The sequence below is a fragment of the Cuculus canorus genome, chromosome 1 (assembly GCF_017976375.1).
Source record: "Cuculus canorus isolate bCucCan1 chromosome 1, bCucCan1.pri, whole genome shotgun sequence".
Classification (NCBI taxonomy): domain Eukaryota; kingdom Metazoa; phylum Chordata; class Aves; order Cuculiformes; family Cuculidae; genus Cuculus; species Cuculus canorus.
Window position 1 is genome coordinate 45464436 of NC_071401.1, and position 17235 is coordinate 45481670.

Below are 17235 nucleotides of genomic sequence, written 5' to 3' on the forward strand. Positions count from 1 at the left end.
TCTGTGTATATTACTGTGTTAATTGTAGAAGCGTAGATCTGAGTATTTAGCTGACTCCATTTTAACAAAATTAATTGGATAAAAAATTAATAATTCACAACCTCACTTAATATTCTTTCATCTTCATGATATTAATAAAGATTATATTTAACGCTGAAACACAGATTTTGGTTGCCCTGACTTGCATTGTTCATAGAATGTATTAGATTGGTTTCTCTCGTCCCATAGAAATGTGCAACTCTATGAAATATTTTGTAGGCATAGGTAATAACTTGTCATTGGCTGCTTTCAAGTCCTGTTTCAAGCTTTTCTTTCTTGTGATAGAAATGTGAATCCTAAGTTTCTGCAGAGGAAAGATGTCATCTTATTGTAACATTTCATGTGTTACAACCTTACTGTGGTGTAGTCAGAAAATAAAATGGTAGAGATGTGAAATAATACACTCCTAAGCGAAGCTTGAAATGTTTTTCTCATAAGTCTCAGTTTTTTCTTTCTTATCTAGATCTAAGTTCAAAGGTTTTATGTTTTATTTAAAATGTAGGACAGCTGTAGTAATTATTCATTGAATACTAGAGTGAATAATGAAATTATTACAGGAAGGCTGCATGTGGCTTAAGGACTGTCACATGGAAGGTGAATATATAAGTGAAGCTCTCATTACCCAAACTTCTTTTTCCAAACAAGGCTAATTTTAAGATCAGGTTGCTCAGAGTCTTGTCCAGTGAAGCTGTGACTGTCACCAAATGTGGAGACTGCACAAGCTCTGAGCAACCTGCCTCATTGCTTAAATACCCTCATTTTGGATTTCATTTCTTTATCCCTCTGTTTAATGAACAGAGAGTCATAATCATAGAACCATAGAATGGTTTGGGTTGGTAGGGACATTAAGGATCTTCCAGTTTCAACACCCTGGAACACCTTCCACTGGATCAGGTTGCTCAAAGTCTCATCCAACCTGACCTTGAACACCTCCAGGGATGGGGCATCCACGACCTCTCTCGGCAACCTGTTTCAATGCCTCCTCATCCTCACAGTAAATCAGATAAACTCATGAATAAATCTATGTTTGGAATAAAACTGAGCTCCAAGAACAAGTACATCGATCAAAGATATGATTATATAAAAAAAAAAAAAAAAAAATAAAAAGGGAAAAAGAATTTGCTAAATTGGGATTTAAGGAAATTAGTGCTATTATAGTATATTCAACTTGGTCTACTGGACTCTATAATTCATAATTCCTATAGGTTTAGATTCCTATTGAAATTTGGAAATTAATCTGTCTATGTGAATTTTTAGATAAATTACAGAATCTGTAGTGGCCATCCAGACAACTTGCATATATTGTGCATGACTCTTTAGAGCACAGGATATCTGCAAATCTGCAATTGATATTACAGTTCTCCTGCTGTTCAGGGGGTAGAGGAATATTTGGCTTGTAATTATTACTAATCAAGTTACACAGAGTCATATTTAATTTCACATAAGAAAGCGGGGCTGTTAACCTATTATACTGCTGAGCAAAAATAAGCAATCAACTCAGCCCTAAATATTTCATTATGTTAAAGCTTGATTTATTCTAATGCTTTTGTGAAGTCCATGCTGCTAAGTATGTTTATAGTTAATACAATTTGAGGTCAAAACAAAGTTATTTTTCTCTTTTAGGAACTGGGTATCCATTAGTAGATTCCTATATTTAGGTAGCTCATTATATTGCTTTTGAGATGCATTTTGGAAATAGCTGCTTTACCTGCAAGGCATCTGTGTAATACTGCAGCATTTGTGTATGCTGGCTTTGTGTGGTCACTGAAGTAATCTAATTATTGAGTCCTGTGAAGGAGAAATGAAATATGGGAGGGTTAAAGAAATGGAGGGGAGATAGCATTTGCTAGCATTTATTCCTTTCCATCCTGCTGAAAATGTGATAATTTAACTGCCTGGAATAGATTTTTAAAAAAGCTAACAGTTTTTTCATCTAGGTAATAGATTCATAGAAAAAAGCAGGATTTTTTTTAGGGAGGGCTTCTGTGGACTTTATGTACAGCAAACGAAGGAGTAGCAAGGTGAAGAAACATGAAGATGTCTTTAAAGATTAAATTTTATTTATATTCAAGCCACATATTCTTCACAATGTAATAACAGTACGTGAGGTGAACAGATGCATTATATGTACAAAAGCATGAACTTAACAGGTGTTTGTGATCTAATTTGTATGGTTAAAAAATAAGTAAACTTTAATGTTTTAATTTGAAAATATTCTTGGTTTGAGGTTTTTGAAACAGTTATAATGAACAACTTTAAGTATGAGTATTCAAAATATAAAAAACACTGGATGAAAACTAAAACCTGTTATTTGGAAATAATTCTGTACCATCGCATGAAGCCATAATGTGAGTGGTGTATGAAAGTTATTGTATTCGCAGTTGGCATTCAGACTAAATGGTATTTTATATGCTATCAGTCAATTCTTCTGCTGAGCTGCTTAGAAACGTACTTGATCAAGAGTATTTTGATGGAAATTTTAAATTAATTTATCAACATGAATGTCTCGAAGATATATAAATATTTATATGTAAATAAACAGCATTTGAACCATGACTAAGGGTAAGAATTTTTATTCTGAACAGGACAGTTATTATCAACCACTTTGTGTTTCAAAAGTATTTTATATAAAGTAATTTTGGATGCTTGCTACTAACAGACTGTGTATCCCAAAACATGGCTTAGAGGTACAGCTGTTTGTAGGTGTTCTCTTAGTCTTTGAATACCTCTTGTCTCCTGACACTGCAATACAATTGTCTATCACCGTTTCCACCTGATCTAGCTTTGTTTACATACTTAAAAGCTGAATCAATTATGACAAATAGAGCCATCAAATGCTGTAAGTGTTTATTGGAAAGCGGTTTCAATACAGAGCCAACAGTTATCAAAGGAAGGGTGCAAAGCAAGCCTTTCTAGACTGGAATTGCCTATTGGGTATAGCAGGTCAGACAGATGCAATTTTCAGTACTTATTCTGATTATTATCATGTAAATAATGCACTCTTGATCAGAGAAGAAGAAAATTGCTTCTGTGAGACAAAGAGTAAATGAATAAGCATACTGGAATAATCATTTCCCTTTCAAAGCTAAAGAGCATATTGGCTGTCCTATGTTTTCGCTCTAGAAATCAATGAACTTTCTGAAAGCTAGGAAACATACTCCTGTGCATTTAAAGCAAATGTCAGGCATCGTGGTAAAAATACAGACTGTTTTTTCAAAAAGGTATTTATTCCTGAATGCTGATACCATCCTGCTAGCAGTGAGCAGAAAATATTGCCTGTTGTGTAGGTTTTAATTTCTCTACAAAAGACAAAATGAAAAGCTGTCAAAGTGCAGAGGGGGTTCTACAAAACAAATAAAGTTGCACATGTATAAGCCAGTGCAATCATGCATGCATCAGTCTGGTTGAAGCCTAGCTCCCAGTAGGTTCCCTCGTATTAAGTATGCTTCAAAGTTTGTGACAAGCTAGACATGATGTTTGCAGAATAAATGCATTTAAAATGTAGTCAACATTAAAGTTAGAAAAAAGTATTGCTTCTACAGCTGATATCAACATTCAGGCAACAAGAAATGCCAAGAAAATCATTGCCAAATAAACAGATAAAATATTAGTTTCAAGCAGAACTGGTAATTGTAGTAAGCAAAATTATATTTTGCTTTCTGATATAGTAAATGACTGTCTCATTAAAGGCTGAATGCTTAGCTGTTAGTATATCAACATTAAATGAAATGAAATAATAGGTCACTAATTAATTACAGGTAATGAAAATGACCAAAACATTGTCTCAGTTTCGGAAGTTATCCGTATGCACTGCAATTCTCAACATGACAGTGATAGATAAGAGGAAAGTTTCCTCTTTTTTTTTTTTTTATGTTATTTTCAGTCATAACTGAAATCAGGACAAGAATAATTAAAACCACAATTTAGAAATCAGACTTCAGTGGGTCAAGTGCAACACTGATGCGTTACACTTATTGTGTTCAGCCTCTCTCAGGCTATGAGACGGTAAAGGACTAGGGACTAGAGAAAGGAAGGTCTGCTAGCTCCTTGCCACTGTCACTGAGGTTTGGAAACCTCATAAGAAAGTTAGATCAGAGAGAGACATGGGGAGAAAGGTGAGGAGTAGCGCTGTTTCACTTTACAATGGCAAGATTTTGCCAAGCCTAAGAGGCAAATAACAAGAGGAAATGTAAAAGCTAAGTTGCCATAGGAGTGATATTGCAGTAAAACAATAGATGAGAGCACCACAGATAGATTATGCTTTAAATTGTTGTGATAAGTTGAATAAGTTTGCTTTCACCTGAACTTTGAAGTCTTTTAAAAAGGTTTGTGTGCATTTGGTGCCCTCTACAATGAGATTTACAGAGTTGCTGGATAAAGGAAGAGCCACTGACGTCATCTACCTGGACTTGTGCAAAGCATTTGAGTCTGTCCCGCACAACATCCTTGTCTCTAGGTTGGAGAGACATAGATTTGACAGATGGACTATTTGATGGATGAGGAATTGGCTGGATGGTCGTACTCAAAGAGTTACAGTCAATGGCTAGATCTCCAAGTGGAGACTGGTAATGACTGTCATTCCTCAGGGAATCCTCAGGGATACTGAGTCCCTCAGTATTGGGACTGGTGCCTTCTAACATTTTTGTCAGTGACATGGACAATAGAATTGAGTGCACCTGCAGCAAGTTTGCTGATGACACCAAGCTGTGTGGTGCACTTGAAACACTGGAGGGAAGGAATGAAAGCCAGAGGGGCCTTGACAGACTTGAGGGGTGGATATATGCAAACCACATGAAGTTCAACAAGGCCAAGTGTGAGATCCTGCACTTGCATGGGGGCAATCTCCAGTATCAATACAGGCTCAGGGATGAATGGACTGAGAGCAGACTTGCCAAGAAGGACTTGAAAGTGCCGGTGGATGAAAAACTGGACATCAGTCAACACTGTGCACTCACAGCCCAGAAGGCCAACCATATCATAGGCTGCATCCAAATTAGCATAGCCGGCAGGTTGAGGGAGGTGATTGTCACCTGTACTCTGCTCTCATGAGACCCCACCTGGAGTCCTACTCCCAGCTCTGGAGTCCTACGCCCAGCTCTGGAGTCCTCAACACAGGAGGGAAATCGACCTGCTGGCGTGGGTCCAGAGGAGGGCCATGAAAATGGTCAGATGGCTGGAACACCTCTCCTATGAAGAAAGGCTGAGAGTTGGAGTTGTTCAGCCTGGAGAAGAGAAGGGAGTATTATAGTAGCATTCCAGTACCTAAAAGGGGCTTACAAGAAACTTGGAGAAGGACTTCTTACATGGGCCTTACAAGGAAAAAAATCTGCATTAGGAGTGTGGGGAGGCACTGGAGCAGGTTGTCCAGAGAAGCTGTTGGTGCCCTGTCCCTGGAAGTCTTCAAGGCCGGGCTGAATTGGGCTTTGAGTAACCTGACCCTATGGAAAGTGTCCCTGCCTGTGGCAGGTAGATGGAACTGGATCGTCTTTGGGGTCTCTTCCAACACAAACCGTTCTATGATTCTATATTCCAGGCCCTCATCCACTAAAGATTTCAAATTCTTGATTGTGTGATTGATCAGATTTGAAAACATCTTGCACTTTGGCACATTCTCTGGCCACCCTAGCTTTTTGTGTTAAATGTTGTGAAAAACACTGTACCAGTTTGAATTACCTTTTCAACATCCTTCCAGTATGAATGCCCTTTGGCTGTCTGAAATATACATGCAGTTATTTATCAGAATATTTTGAACCATGAGAGGAAAACTAGAAGTATTATACTGAAAATTATGATTGGCCAACTGACTCAAAGTAGGCATAGCTCAGTGCTTTCACAGTGAATTGTCAAAAGCCAAACACCACACTGCAAAGAGAAGGGTATTTTGACCCCTTAGATTCGTTTTCCCAGTCTTTTAATGCATTACAAATGTGTGACCATAACCATCAAATAGAATTTATCTCCACTTCAGTGGTTTTTGCTGCATTGCATGTGTGTAGTGCTTTGCAAAAACGATGTGGGGCCTTGATTGGATCTTGGATGCTACCCTAAGCCATGCGGTAATACAAATCAGTATTCTCCTGGGCTTTCTATGATGTGGTTATTATAACACCAAACCAGCATGTGCATGAGTGGATGTATAATTGCAATATCCCCTGTAAAGCATACAGCATTTGTTAAAAAACACACACCAAAACAGCAAAACCCCCACAACCAAAGAAAGATCAAAGCTGTACTTCCAAGTCCTTGCTGATTTGGGGTACCTCATTGATTGCACACCACTGAAGAATTCTCTAGGATCTGATATTTAAAAGATGTTCCAAAAAACATGAAATCGTTTCAAGGGCCAACATTTTATAGATGATGCAAAAGACATGGAAAGACAGAGCTGTCGATATGAGATGAATACTGAAACTGACTGTATTCTTTAATGCAGTCAGCAGAACAAAATCTCAAATTAAAATGGTTTTTCTTTCAGTTAGTTATTATAAGAATTTCCTATTTTCAGAAACCTCTTCCCCTCCATTTATCAGTCCAGGTTTTAATCTCTTAAATTATGTCTATAATTGCTATGGATTCACAATCTATTGGAGAATGATAAGGATGCTTAATTTTTTTTTGTCTTATTTCCTTATTGTAAAAGAGTAAACTAATCAAAACAAATATTCGGTACAAGCATAGCAAATACAAAATTCTTAGCTATTTTCAAGATAATGAACAAATAAAACAAATGTGAACTAAAAAAATGCTAAGGCGGAAAAATACCTCACTGTTTTGATTCATTTTTGTTAATCACATTTTTATGACTGAAGAATTTTACTTAAGTGTTGACATTTTACCCACTCTGATTTGTTACTGCTTATTAGTTTCAAATATTAATTTAATAATACTTCGCTCTTACATCAGGCCCACAATTTGTAATGTGCTTTACAGAATCGGCTCTGATGAATCCCCTGAAGCAAGCAACCAAGTTCATCCAAATTGATTCTCCAATTGATTTCTGAGCTTGTAAATTTGTGTGGATTGCAGCACTTTATTTTCTCTTTTGCTCCTGGCTCTATTATACTGAATATTCATTTCTTCTATCTCTGCATTTTAAATTCCTTCCCTACTCTCCTTTACAGGTGCACTTTCTCCCTTTATGCTGTTCTCTCTTTTCTTTGCTCTTTTGTTTTTTCTTCTTCACCCCACCACCCTCCCCCCCTCCTTCCCCCTTCTGCTGCCTTCTGTCAGTCCAGGAATGTTTCCATCTCACAATCCTTTCTAATTTCTGCTTGATTTCCCCTGCTGCTCTTCTCTGTTTGTATTTGGTATAGAGCTGCAGGAGGGCATAAAACATGCACACACAGAATTAAAGTGCTAGTACACTTTGTTATCACCTAGGAACTTACTTTCAGCAGTATTTATCACTGAAGAAATTATAAATGGGATAAGTAGGTAAAGCTGGAGGTAGAAATATGCATTTCAGAAACACTGGCAGTTACTGTTCCTTTGTACCGGGTAGCTACAGAGTGCCACCTATTGCCTACAAACAAAGTAGTGAGCTTTCAGAATAAGTTACACTGATATTTCCTCTGTCTCACCTGCTTTTTCCTGCAGAGAACTGCCAATTTTCACTGAATGCATTTACTGCAAGAAAATACCGTTCAAATCTGAGTTACTTTTCTTTCACCTCTTACTGTCCCATCACCGTCTTATCTTTGATTCCATTACTTCCATTACAGCACTTATCAGTACTCTGTCTGAAGCCCCTTCATGTGTATGAGAATTATATTCATAAAGATTTTTATTTATGAGTATTATATTTATATGGGTATTATATTCATAAAGAATTTTGACAGAGACAAAGGAGTTCTTCCTAATGTTGCTTCCCAGATATTAAAGGAAAATTGGATACCCTGTACTTTGATCTCCTCAAGCATACCAAAAGAGATTATTAAAACCTAACATTCCACGTGAATAAATATGTAACATTTCACCTTATCTTTACCAAAATTAGCCTTTGCTTTGACTATGGCTAAAGTATTGGCAGGTAACTCATTTCTGCGTCATTCTTAAGAGTCCACTTCGTCATTAGCTGATATTGTAGTTTGTTTGCTTGAGGAACTTTTCTGTAACTTCATACCATCCTACAAAGTTTAATTTTTATCCTCATAAGGTGGGATTTTTTTTTTTCATTTTCATACTGAGTAATGCAAGTGTGAACCACAGTATAATTTCAAAATCTTATGATATTTCCCAGTTATTGTCTGCGCTTCATCTGAACTTAATCATCCAGGAGTAGAATGTCAGTTTTGCTGTCAAAAGGCCAAAATTACAAAACAGCACTGACAGCATTTTAGATATAAATCTGCTGACTTGATCAGAGGCAGGGATTAATAACTGGGCCAACTTTTTGTTGAGCTGCACAGCTCACTATTCAGTAGATACCCAGTTATACTGACCTACTTTTGCCCACAGCACTGGCTTTCAACTTTATGATCCAAGTTGCCTGTCATATGTGGAAATAGTTTCATTTTGAACAAGAGCACCTCTGATTTCTCACCAGCAGAGCATGTAAATGTATTTGTTTGACTTTACTGCCTCTTTTTCCTCAATATTCAGGTAAATAATAGTAGCAGTAGCTCAGGTCTTTCAAAGTATTTTTGACACATAGGACTCGAGGATGGGAAGTGTCACCATATCGTTTTGTGGATGAGGAAATTCAAGCTGGAAGAACAAATGACTTGCCAAGATCACTCCGAAGCCTATGAGCTAAGTGGGGGAAGGAATCCACACTTCTAGCTCACTGTCCTACTTCTGCTGCAACCCCCAGGCCACCCTTCCTAATTAAAAATCTGTTTGGTCTTCCTAGAGCTGGATTACATTATGTCTAATCTCCACTTATTTAAGAAGGTGTTAAAAATATTGCTACAAGGCAAATCAACAGCACTGATCCAACGGAAAGGAAAAATACTTCAGGAATACGCAAACTCAAAGTCTTGGGAAAAGACGAACAAATGGCTACTGATTTTGGAATTAGGATGTAAAGGTTGAGTCCCCATGTATACAGCCATAACACTTAACTCATCAAATAAGATACCCAATGCATCTCTCCTTTGTCTCTCCTCTTTTTTTTTTTCTTTTCTTTAAAAACAAAATGGAAATTAAAAAGCCATTTGTATGATCATAGAATCATAGAATGCCCTGAGCTGGAAGAAACACACAAGGATCATCGAGTCCAACTTCTCTCTATGCATAGGACAACCCCAAAATTCTCACCATGTGCCTCGGGGCATTGTCCAAATCTCTATCTGGACATAAGTTTTACCATCAGTAAAATGCATAATATAATGTTTACATCCTTTGGTGGCATATTTTCAATTTACATATGGAAAGTGCTGTAGGAGCTCTAGCTATTATTACTTGTTGGTTTCTATCATAATGAACAACTTTTTAAACAGGGAAGACAAAAGCAGATATCCCTCAGTCTGGTTCAGTGACAAAGATGCTGCGTGACTCTGCAATTACAAGCTCCTGATAACATCAAACCAGAGTTTTTCATGACATTCTGCTCTATTAGCTTGATCATGCAAATGTTATTTGCTCCAAATCTGTCAGGATCAAACACACTTGTCATTGCTTTGCCTAGAGATTTAAATTTCCTTCTTTGTTCAAGTTTAAAAAGCACGACTGGAACTTAAAATAAAAAAAGGTAAAATGTGAAGACTGATTCTATTGATATATAGCATTGCTATAAATCAAATTATAAAAAATCTTCAGCGTTTGGGTGTTTGGTTTTTTTTAATAAATCCATCATTTATTTTAGTAAAGATGACTCCAGTGAGTTGAAAATATAAATAGAGATATTTGGATTCAACCATGAGGGAAAAAACAAAAATAATGCTAGTTAGTTTCTACCTCGTCAGTTCTCCGATTAACAGATTTATCTCATTTATTAATTTTTTTTTTAGGCAATAACAGGCCACGGTGACTTAAGCGAAATATAGTATGCATAAGATGCCTTGAAAAATGCATATATATTAAGAGTGTTGAATGGATAAACATTATCATTTTGTTTCTATACAGAGAGCCTCGAAAAATCATCCTGCACAAGGGCTCCACAGGACTTGGTTTTAACATTGTGGGAGGAGAAGATGGGGAAGGCATTTTCGTGTCTTTCATCCTAGCAGGCGGGCCTGCTGACCTCAGCGGAGAACTGCAGAGAGGAGATCAAATTTTGTCTGTAAGTATTTGCATTGGGTTTTGTTGTCCAATTACTTAAGCTTATTCTTTTTCTATTCTGCAAGGGGCACTCAAAGAACTCTTTTTTAGTCTCCGTGTTGTGAAATCCAAGCTGGCAATATTTTATTACCGAATATTTTGTTTATTTGTTCTTGATTTTTATTGCATTTGTCAATAGTATCAGCTGCCCTTGACTCAAAGTGAGACTTTGCCTTATTCTGCCTACAGTATGGTAATGCTGCAGGGAGGACCTAAATACAGCATCTCCCAGTTTTGCCCAAAATGCACTACTGAGTCTGAAGATATTTCTCAATTTCAGCTTTTCTTTGAGAAAAAGCAGTTGGATAAAATTATCTGGACTAGGGGTGCCATCTAGTGTGCACTGAACTGCTTAGCAAATGGCCAGATAGAAGGAGATTAATTAGGTTATGTTAATTATCTCTGTGCCTCTAATGAATTTGATGATCACTCTGAAATTCATTTTCCAGTTTTAGAGGATAAAAGAGTTTATAGCCTGAGGTTATATTCTGCATACTTAGACTCAAAAACATCTTTTATTTTTTCTTTCATGTATATATGTTGATAGCAGGCATTTTAAAAGGATCATTTATGTTTTAGGCATGGTCAAGTAATTGAATATCTGACTGAAACAATGGTAATAAAAAAGGATTTTGAATAACAATGAAAGCCTTGAAACTGTAGATAAATATCCATTCATATCATGCCTCCTGAACCGATACAGTTGTGGCTGTTTCATGGGAAATTTATCAATAGCTTTAAGGCAGAGAATGGAAACATAGGAATTATTCATCCTAGGTTAGTGATGGCCCCATTAGGCTGCAGTGGCACACTCGTTCCTGCTGCTGCACTTTCTGTCCCCATGAATCTGCACTTTCTGTCCCCATGAATCTGCACTTTCTGTCCCCATGAATCTTGCCTCCATGCCTGCATTTTCCTTAGTGGAAGAGGCAGAAGGTGGCTGTAGCCTCGGCCATTTGTGGTGTGATTATGTGGCACTTTCCTAGTTAGAGTGTAAATCCCTTCATGAGGAAGATGGAACAGATTTTCCTGCAGTGCTTAGGAGTTTTTTGGCCACCTCCCAATTCTATGAAAAGTGAATTTACCTTTAACCTATCAAAGTTTTGGTATGAAAAGGTGCTTGAGGCGGATTTGTAATATGTGGAAAATCTGGATTAACACCAAAGGGATACAGTCACCTGAAATTGTAGCGTACTTTATCTAGAGTAACCCTAAAGAGAATGACTTGGGTGTGTTGCTGGATGATATGCTCAACATGAGACAGCAATGTGTGCTTGCAGCCCAGAAAGTCAACTATATCCTAGGCTGCATCAAAAGAAGTATAACCAGCAGAGGAAGGGAGGGGATTCCTCTGCTCTGCTCTCGTGAAACCTCACCTGGAGTACTGCATTCAGTTCCGGAGTCCTCAGCACAGGAAGGACATGGATACATTACAGCAAGTCCAGGGGAGACAATGAAGATGATCCAAGGACTGAAGCACCTCACATTGACAGAGAGTTGGGAAGAGAGAGAAGAGAAGAGAAGAGAAGAGAAGAGAAGAGAAGAGAAGAGAAGAGAAGAGAAGAGAAGAGAAGAGAAGAGAAGAGAAGAGAAGAGAAGAGAAGAGAAGAGAAGAGAAGAGAAGAGAAGAGAAGAGAAGAGAAGAGAAGAGAAGAGAAGAGAAGAGAAGAGAAGAAGACTCTTATAGCAAGAGTCTTATATTATAAGAAGATCTTATAGCAGCCTTCCAATACTTAAAGGGGCCTATAGAAAAGATGGGGAGGGGCTCTTTATCAGAGAATGCAGGAACAGGATGAGAGGGAAAAGTAAGCTGAACAAAAGGAGATTTGGATGAGGTATTAGGAAGAAATTTTTGACTGGGAGGATGGTGAGGCTCTGGAACAGGTTGCCCAGAGAAGCCATGCATGCCCCTTCCCTGGAGGTGTTCAAGGCCAAGCTGGGTGAGGCTTCGATCAAGCTGACCCAGTGGAAGGTGTCGCTGCCTATGGCAAGGAGTTGAAACTGGATGATCTTTAAGGCTCCTTCTAACCCAAAGTATTCTATGGTTCTGTGTTTCCACAGACCGGTCCTTTGAAAACGCATTAAGAAAAAATGAGAAAGGGCAAGTAAAAGATATGCCATAAGAGATCCCAAAGTAGGAACTTTGTTGCAATCTGCAAGAAAACCAAAGTAGACTCCTGTAAGGTTCTCAACATGAAGAGCTAGGGAAGGCAAATGCCTGTGCCAAGAACACAGGAAAAAAACTGAGGAATAGAAATGAAAATTTCTTCAGGACAATTATGCAATTTGTCTTTTTTTTCTCTACATGCAGTAAAATGAGACTGACTGAAGAAGCACTATGAGATCAAAGCCTTTCACAATACAGAGTATCAGAAATCCAGCAGCTCAGCTTCAAATATAAAGTCCATTATCCTTTATTTTTAAGCAAAGGTATGCCTAGCCCTGTAGGATATTGCCACAGTTGATTTTTAAACTCTAATTTTTGTTTGTTTCGTAGCAATGTATTCCATAAGTTCTAATTAAAGTCACCGTGTTGCTGCAGTATTTACTTGTCATGCAAGAGTAGTTTATTTGTTCATTGAGCAGAGAGGGATGAAAATTTTTACTAAATTAGACTGCACGCGTATCCCAAGGCAATCACCAATTTAGGCATTGTTGACTTATTTAGTCACAAATAACTATTATGAATCCATTTTTCCACATTCAACTGAAACAAATTTCATAAACAGGCTAATTTTAGACCTGGTTCATCTTAGACCATTGTCTGGTTAAGGGTCCCAGACTCCTTAAATTTATCAGGGCTACATAAAATATGTTTGTTTATCTCTATTTAGTCATTCTTGTCTCATCCCTCAGAAACAATTGTTTCCCTACAGAAATAGTTTTCCCATTTGTTTCTCAAAAGATGTCAAATCTTATTTACCAAGAAAAAATAGTACCCCTCAAAGTTAGTATCTACTTTTGTATCAGAAATAGTGGCCAGCAGGAGTAGGGAAGGGATTGCTGCCCTGTACTCAGTGAGTGTACTGGTGAGGCCATACCTTGAATCCGGTGTTCAGGTTTCGGTTCCTCACTGCTTGAAGGACATTGAGCTGCTGGAGCATGTCCAGAAGAGGGCAACAGAGCTGCTGAAGAGCCTGCAGTGCAAGTCATATGAGGAGTGGCTGAGGGACCTAAGGCTGTTTTGTCTGGAGGAGGCTGAGGGGAGACCTTATCGCTCTCTACAACTGCCTGAAAGGAGAGTGTGGTGTGGTGGGAGTTGGTCTCTTCTCCCAAGTAACAAGTGATAGGACCAGAGGAAATGGACTCAAGTTGCACCAGGGGAAGTTTAGATTGGATATTAGGAAAAATTTCGTTACTGAAAGAGTGGTGAAGCATTGGAAAAGGCTGCCCAGGGTAGTGGTGGAGTCACCATCCCTGGAGGTGTTCAAAAAAGCATGCTAATGTGGCATTTTGTAGCATGGTTTAGTAGGCATGGTGGTGTTGTGTTGATGGTTGGACTTGATGTTCTAGGTCTTTTCCAAGCCTAATGATTCTATGATTCAAATGAAATCAATGTTTCTTTCAGGCTGAAGCATAGTAAGTGATTTAACCTTTCCAGATACGGTTTTAATTCTTTGATTTTGCTGTTGTCAAAGAATTATAGAATCATAGAATAGTCAGGGTTGGAAGGGACCTTAAAGATCATCTAGTTCCAACCCCCCTGCCATGGGCAGGGACATCCCACTAGATCAGGCTGCCCAAGGCCCCACCCAACCTGGCCTTGTCCTTCTATATCACCTTGGGCAAAGTGGTTTATTTTTTAAATTCTTATTGTCCTGCCTGGAAATCACAGCACTTTCCTAATCTATGCCTGTGCTGGGAAGTGCGAAGTGTTGACTAGTTGAGAGATGTGTATGTTCACCTTTGGGAGGCTATCCATGAAAGTATACCTTAAAGAGACTGCAAATCCATGAGTTAGACCCCAAAAAGCTAGGAATATGCATTGCCTTTGGGTGACACGCTAGATCTATACATAGTACTAGGGTTAGCCTCGAAGGGTTGGACAAATCCCATGAGCTCTCTGCCTGCTCGATGCTTTCAAATTGGGAGGTGTCCAAACCCAAAGCCCACAAAGGGCTCTATTAAAGCCTATGCTGCAGCTTAGGCCCCATGAACAAATGAAATTTGAGCTTATTTTTCCCAAAGGCCACCAGATGGCATTACAGGATTGGTAATAACAGTAAACTTCCTTAAATCTTAGGAAAAGCAGTGATAGCTGCGTACTTCTGTTTTCATTTAACTGACTGGAAATATTTAAAACTCATTGCAGAAAGCAGGCTGATATTTCCAATGCTGCTATGCAGAGACACAAAATGAATCATATCTGAACTTTGAAGGTAAATTGAAGAATAATGGAAACTGTTCTGTTTCAAATGGTAAAACATTTCAAATAGCAAAAAAAAAAATTAATTATAGTTTTACATTGTTGATAAACCCCCTAGAAGGTAAAATTTTCTTAATGCTGGTTTATTCCTGCTATAATCCATTATGCTCTTGTGAATTAACACCATACTAAATATTTTCCTTCTCACTTCCAAATGTCTTTAAAATGTAGTAATGCACACATCACCAATGTACGTTTGTCACTATAACATAATATAACCCTCCCTGTAGTAATGTCTTCTTATCAACTATAATGTAAATATTATCAAGTAGTATTTTGTAAATATTATCAGGTAGCAAAAGACATCGAGACTTGATTTGCTAGGCACTGTGTACACACAGATTAACTTTTGTCTCAGACCTGTATAACGCAAATGAAACAGCTCAGAACATCAATGCAAATATTATTTCAATTTTAGAGCAGTGGAAATGAAGTGTCAGTATGTTAACTGACTTGTTATAAATTATCTGAGAAGTCTGGGCCAAGTCTTAGAGGCTGTTGAACTGTAACCCCAAGTTCTCCATCTGTTAGGAAAACGCGGCCTCCAATAGAAATCAAATGTATTGTTCCTTGATGCCATTCTTGCAGTTTAAAACTCCATTTCCAGTACTAGTGCATGTATTGCCAATTAAAACAGCAATGGCAACCCAGTGTTGTTTAGTGAAAATCACCTTCATGAGAACAAATCATTTCCAAGAGTCATATGCATAAAATAGCCACATATTGTGCATAGTTCCTTCATGACAGAAAGTAGTACAAATCTTATAACTGCAGAAAAAAGGCTTATTCATGTAGTGAACTGCAACAGTGAAATTCACATAGTGAAGGCACATAGTAAATACATTGTCCTTTTGGTGAGAAATTCCTGGGGAAATGGTGGGGAGGTCCTCTCCAAACAAAAATTATTCTATAACAAACAATCTCAAATCAAAATTATGATAAAACAAAGCTAATTGGTTTTAGTGTCTTAACCTGGGTGCTTCAAAGCACTGTCAGTAGCAGGTAGAGTACCTAAATCAAAGAAAATTAGTTTACACATGCATATTCAGCAGTAAAATTCAGATATACAATTTACACAAATAATTAGTCCATATTACTCTTTGAAAGCCTATGACATTGTTTTCAAACAGTTTTATAATATTTCATAATGTTGCATCAAGTCAAAAATGTGTATAAAAGAGATAATTAAGGTGAATTAATGGCCACAAGATAACAGAAAGTATGAGCATTTAATCAATTTTTGAAGTTATTGGATTTTTTGTCTTTGAACAAAATTAAATTTCAGATTAAGATACTTAAATTTAGACATCTACATGCTTGCTGGATGTGTAGTTGCTATTAAAGTGCATGAGAGACTCAGGAACTATTCAGCTGCCCAACTATGAATCGTGTAGAGGAAATTGTATTGGTCAGTAGGCGTTATTGCCTGCATTGATTTGGTATCAATTGACTTTAAACTTAAACACTTACTACATGTGTGCATATCTATATCTAAGCGTTTTAAACTGAATCATGCATTTCATGTGTGTTTTTCCATGTCATAGGTGGGTGGGTTTTTTTTTTTCACCTAACATCATGCTTGCTTCATCACAAAGCAAAGTAAATATGTTAGTACTTTGTGTTTCACAACAGCAGGGTGAAGCATGGATGGTAGCTGTAAAGTACAATAGAGTCAAAATGGAGACTGCTTGCTCTGAAGCAAGATTGCTGCTCCCAAGCAACGCAACCTGCAGGTTTCCTTAAGGACACAAAACAAGTTTCTTGAAGGGTAATTGCTCAATAGCAACAGGAAAGGGAGTATAGAATCATAGGATCATAGAATCATTAGGGTTGGAAAAGGTCTCCAAGATCATGATGTCCAGCCATCAGGCCAACACCATTGTGCCTACTAAACCATGTCCAATATCTACACATTTTTTGAACATCTGCAGGGACAGTGACTCTACCACTTCCCTGGGCAGCCTCTTCCAATGCTTCAACACTCTTTGGAAAAAAAAAAATTAAGGAGGCCTTTAGCAAAATTCATTGTAAAAGCCCAAACACTCAAATACTCTGTGAAATGAAGGACCTTCTAGAAAAAAAATCATCTTAAAAGCCCAAGCTGTAAAATACTCTGTGAAATCAATTTTTACTCAAGTTATTACAGCAAGAAAGAAAACAAATGATTAGTAGTGTTCAACAAGTTAACAGCAACAGCTTGTGATGGCAGCGCGTCTAACCATAAGAGAATAAGTATTGTGATTAAGAAAGATACATCATCAATTGCTTTCTTATGATCATTCAGATCTGCAGCCACTGGCAGGGAGTGGGGGAGTGTGTGAATTTAGAGAGGCAATTTGGAAACCCAAACAGTGCATCCACTCATGGGTGAGGTTTCCCAACCACTGCTGTGAGGGACTTGGCTTTATACGATTGAACAAACAACTTGCATCACCCCAAAAATGCAGAGTCTGTGGTCCCAGCTGCTTATTGCTTCTTTTTTCTCATGCTTTCTTGCACCAACAATAGCA

The 17235-nt window shown here is 37.8% G+C and overlaps 1 protein-coding gene across 33 annotated transcripts in view; it reads left to right on the forward strand.

Moving 5' to 3' along the window:
* The window catches only part of DLG2 (discs large MAGUK scaffold protein 2), a 1074248-nt gene that overhangs the window by 824592 nt on the left and 232421 nt on the right, over positions 1–17235 (forward strand). For all 33 annotated transcript variants that reach the window (XM_054071916.1, XM_054072001.1, XM_054072006.1 and 30 more), the window contains one exon: positions 10105–10261. In XM_054071916.1, coding sequence (XP_053927891.1) covers positions 10105–10261 — 157 coding nt within the window. The remainder of the gene's footprint in view (positions 1–10104; positions 10262–17235) is intronic.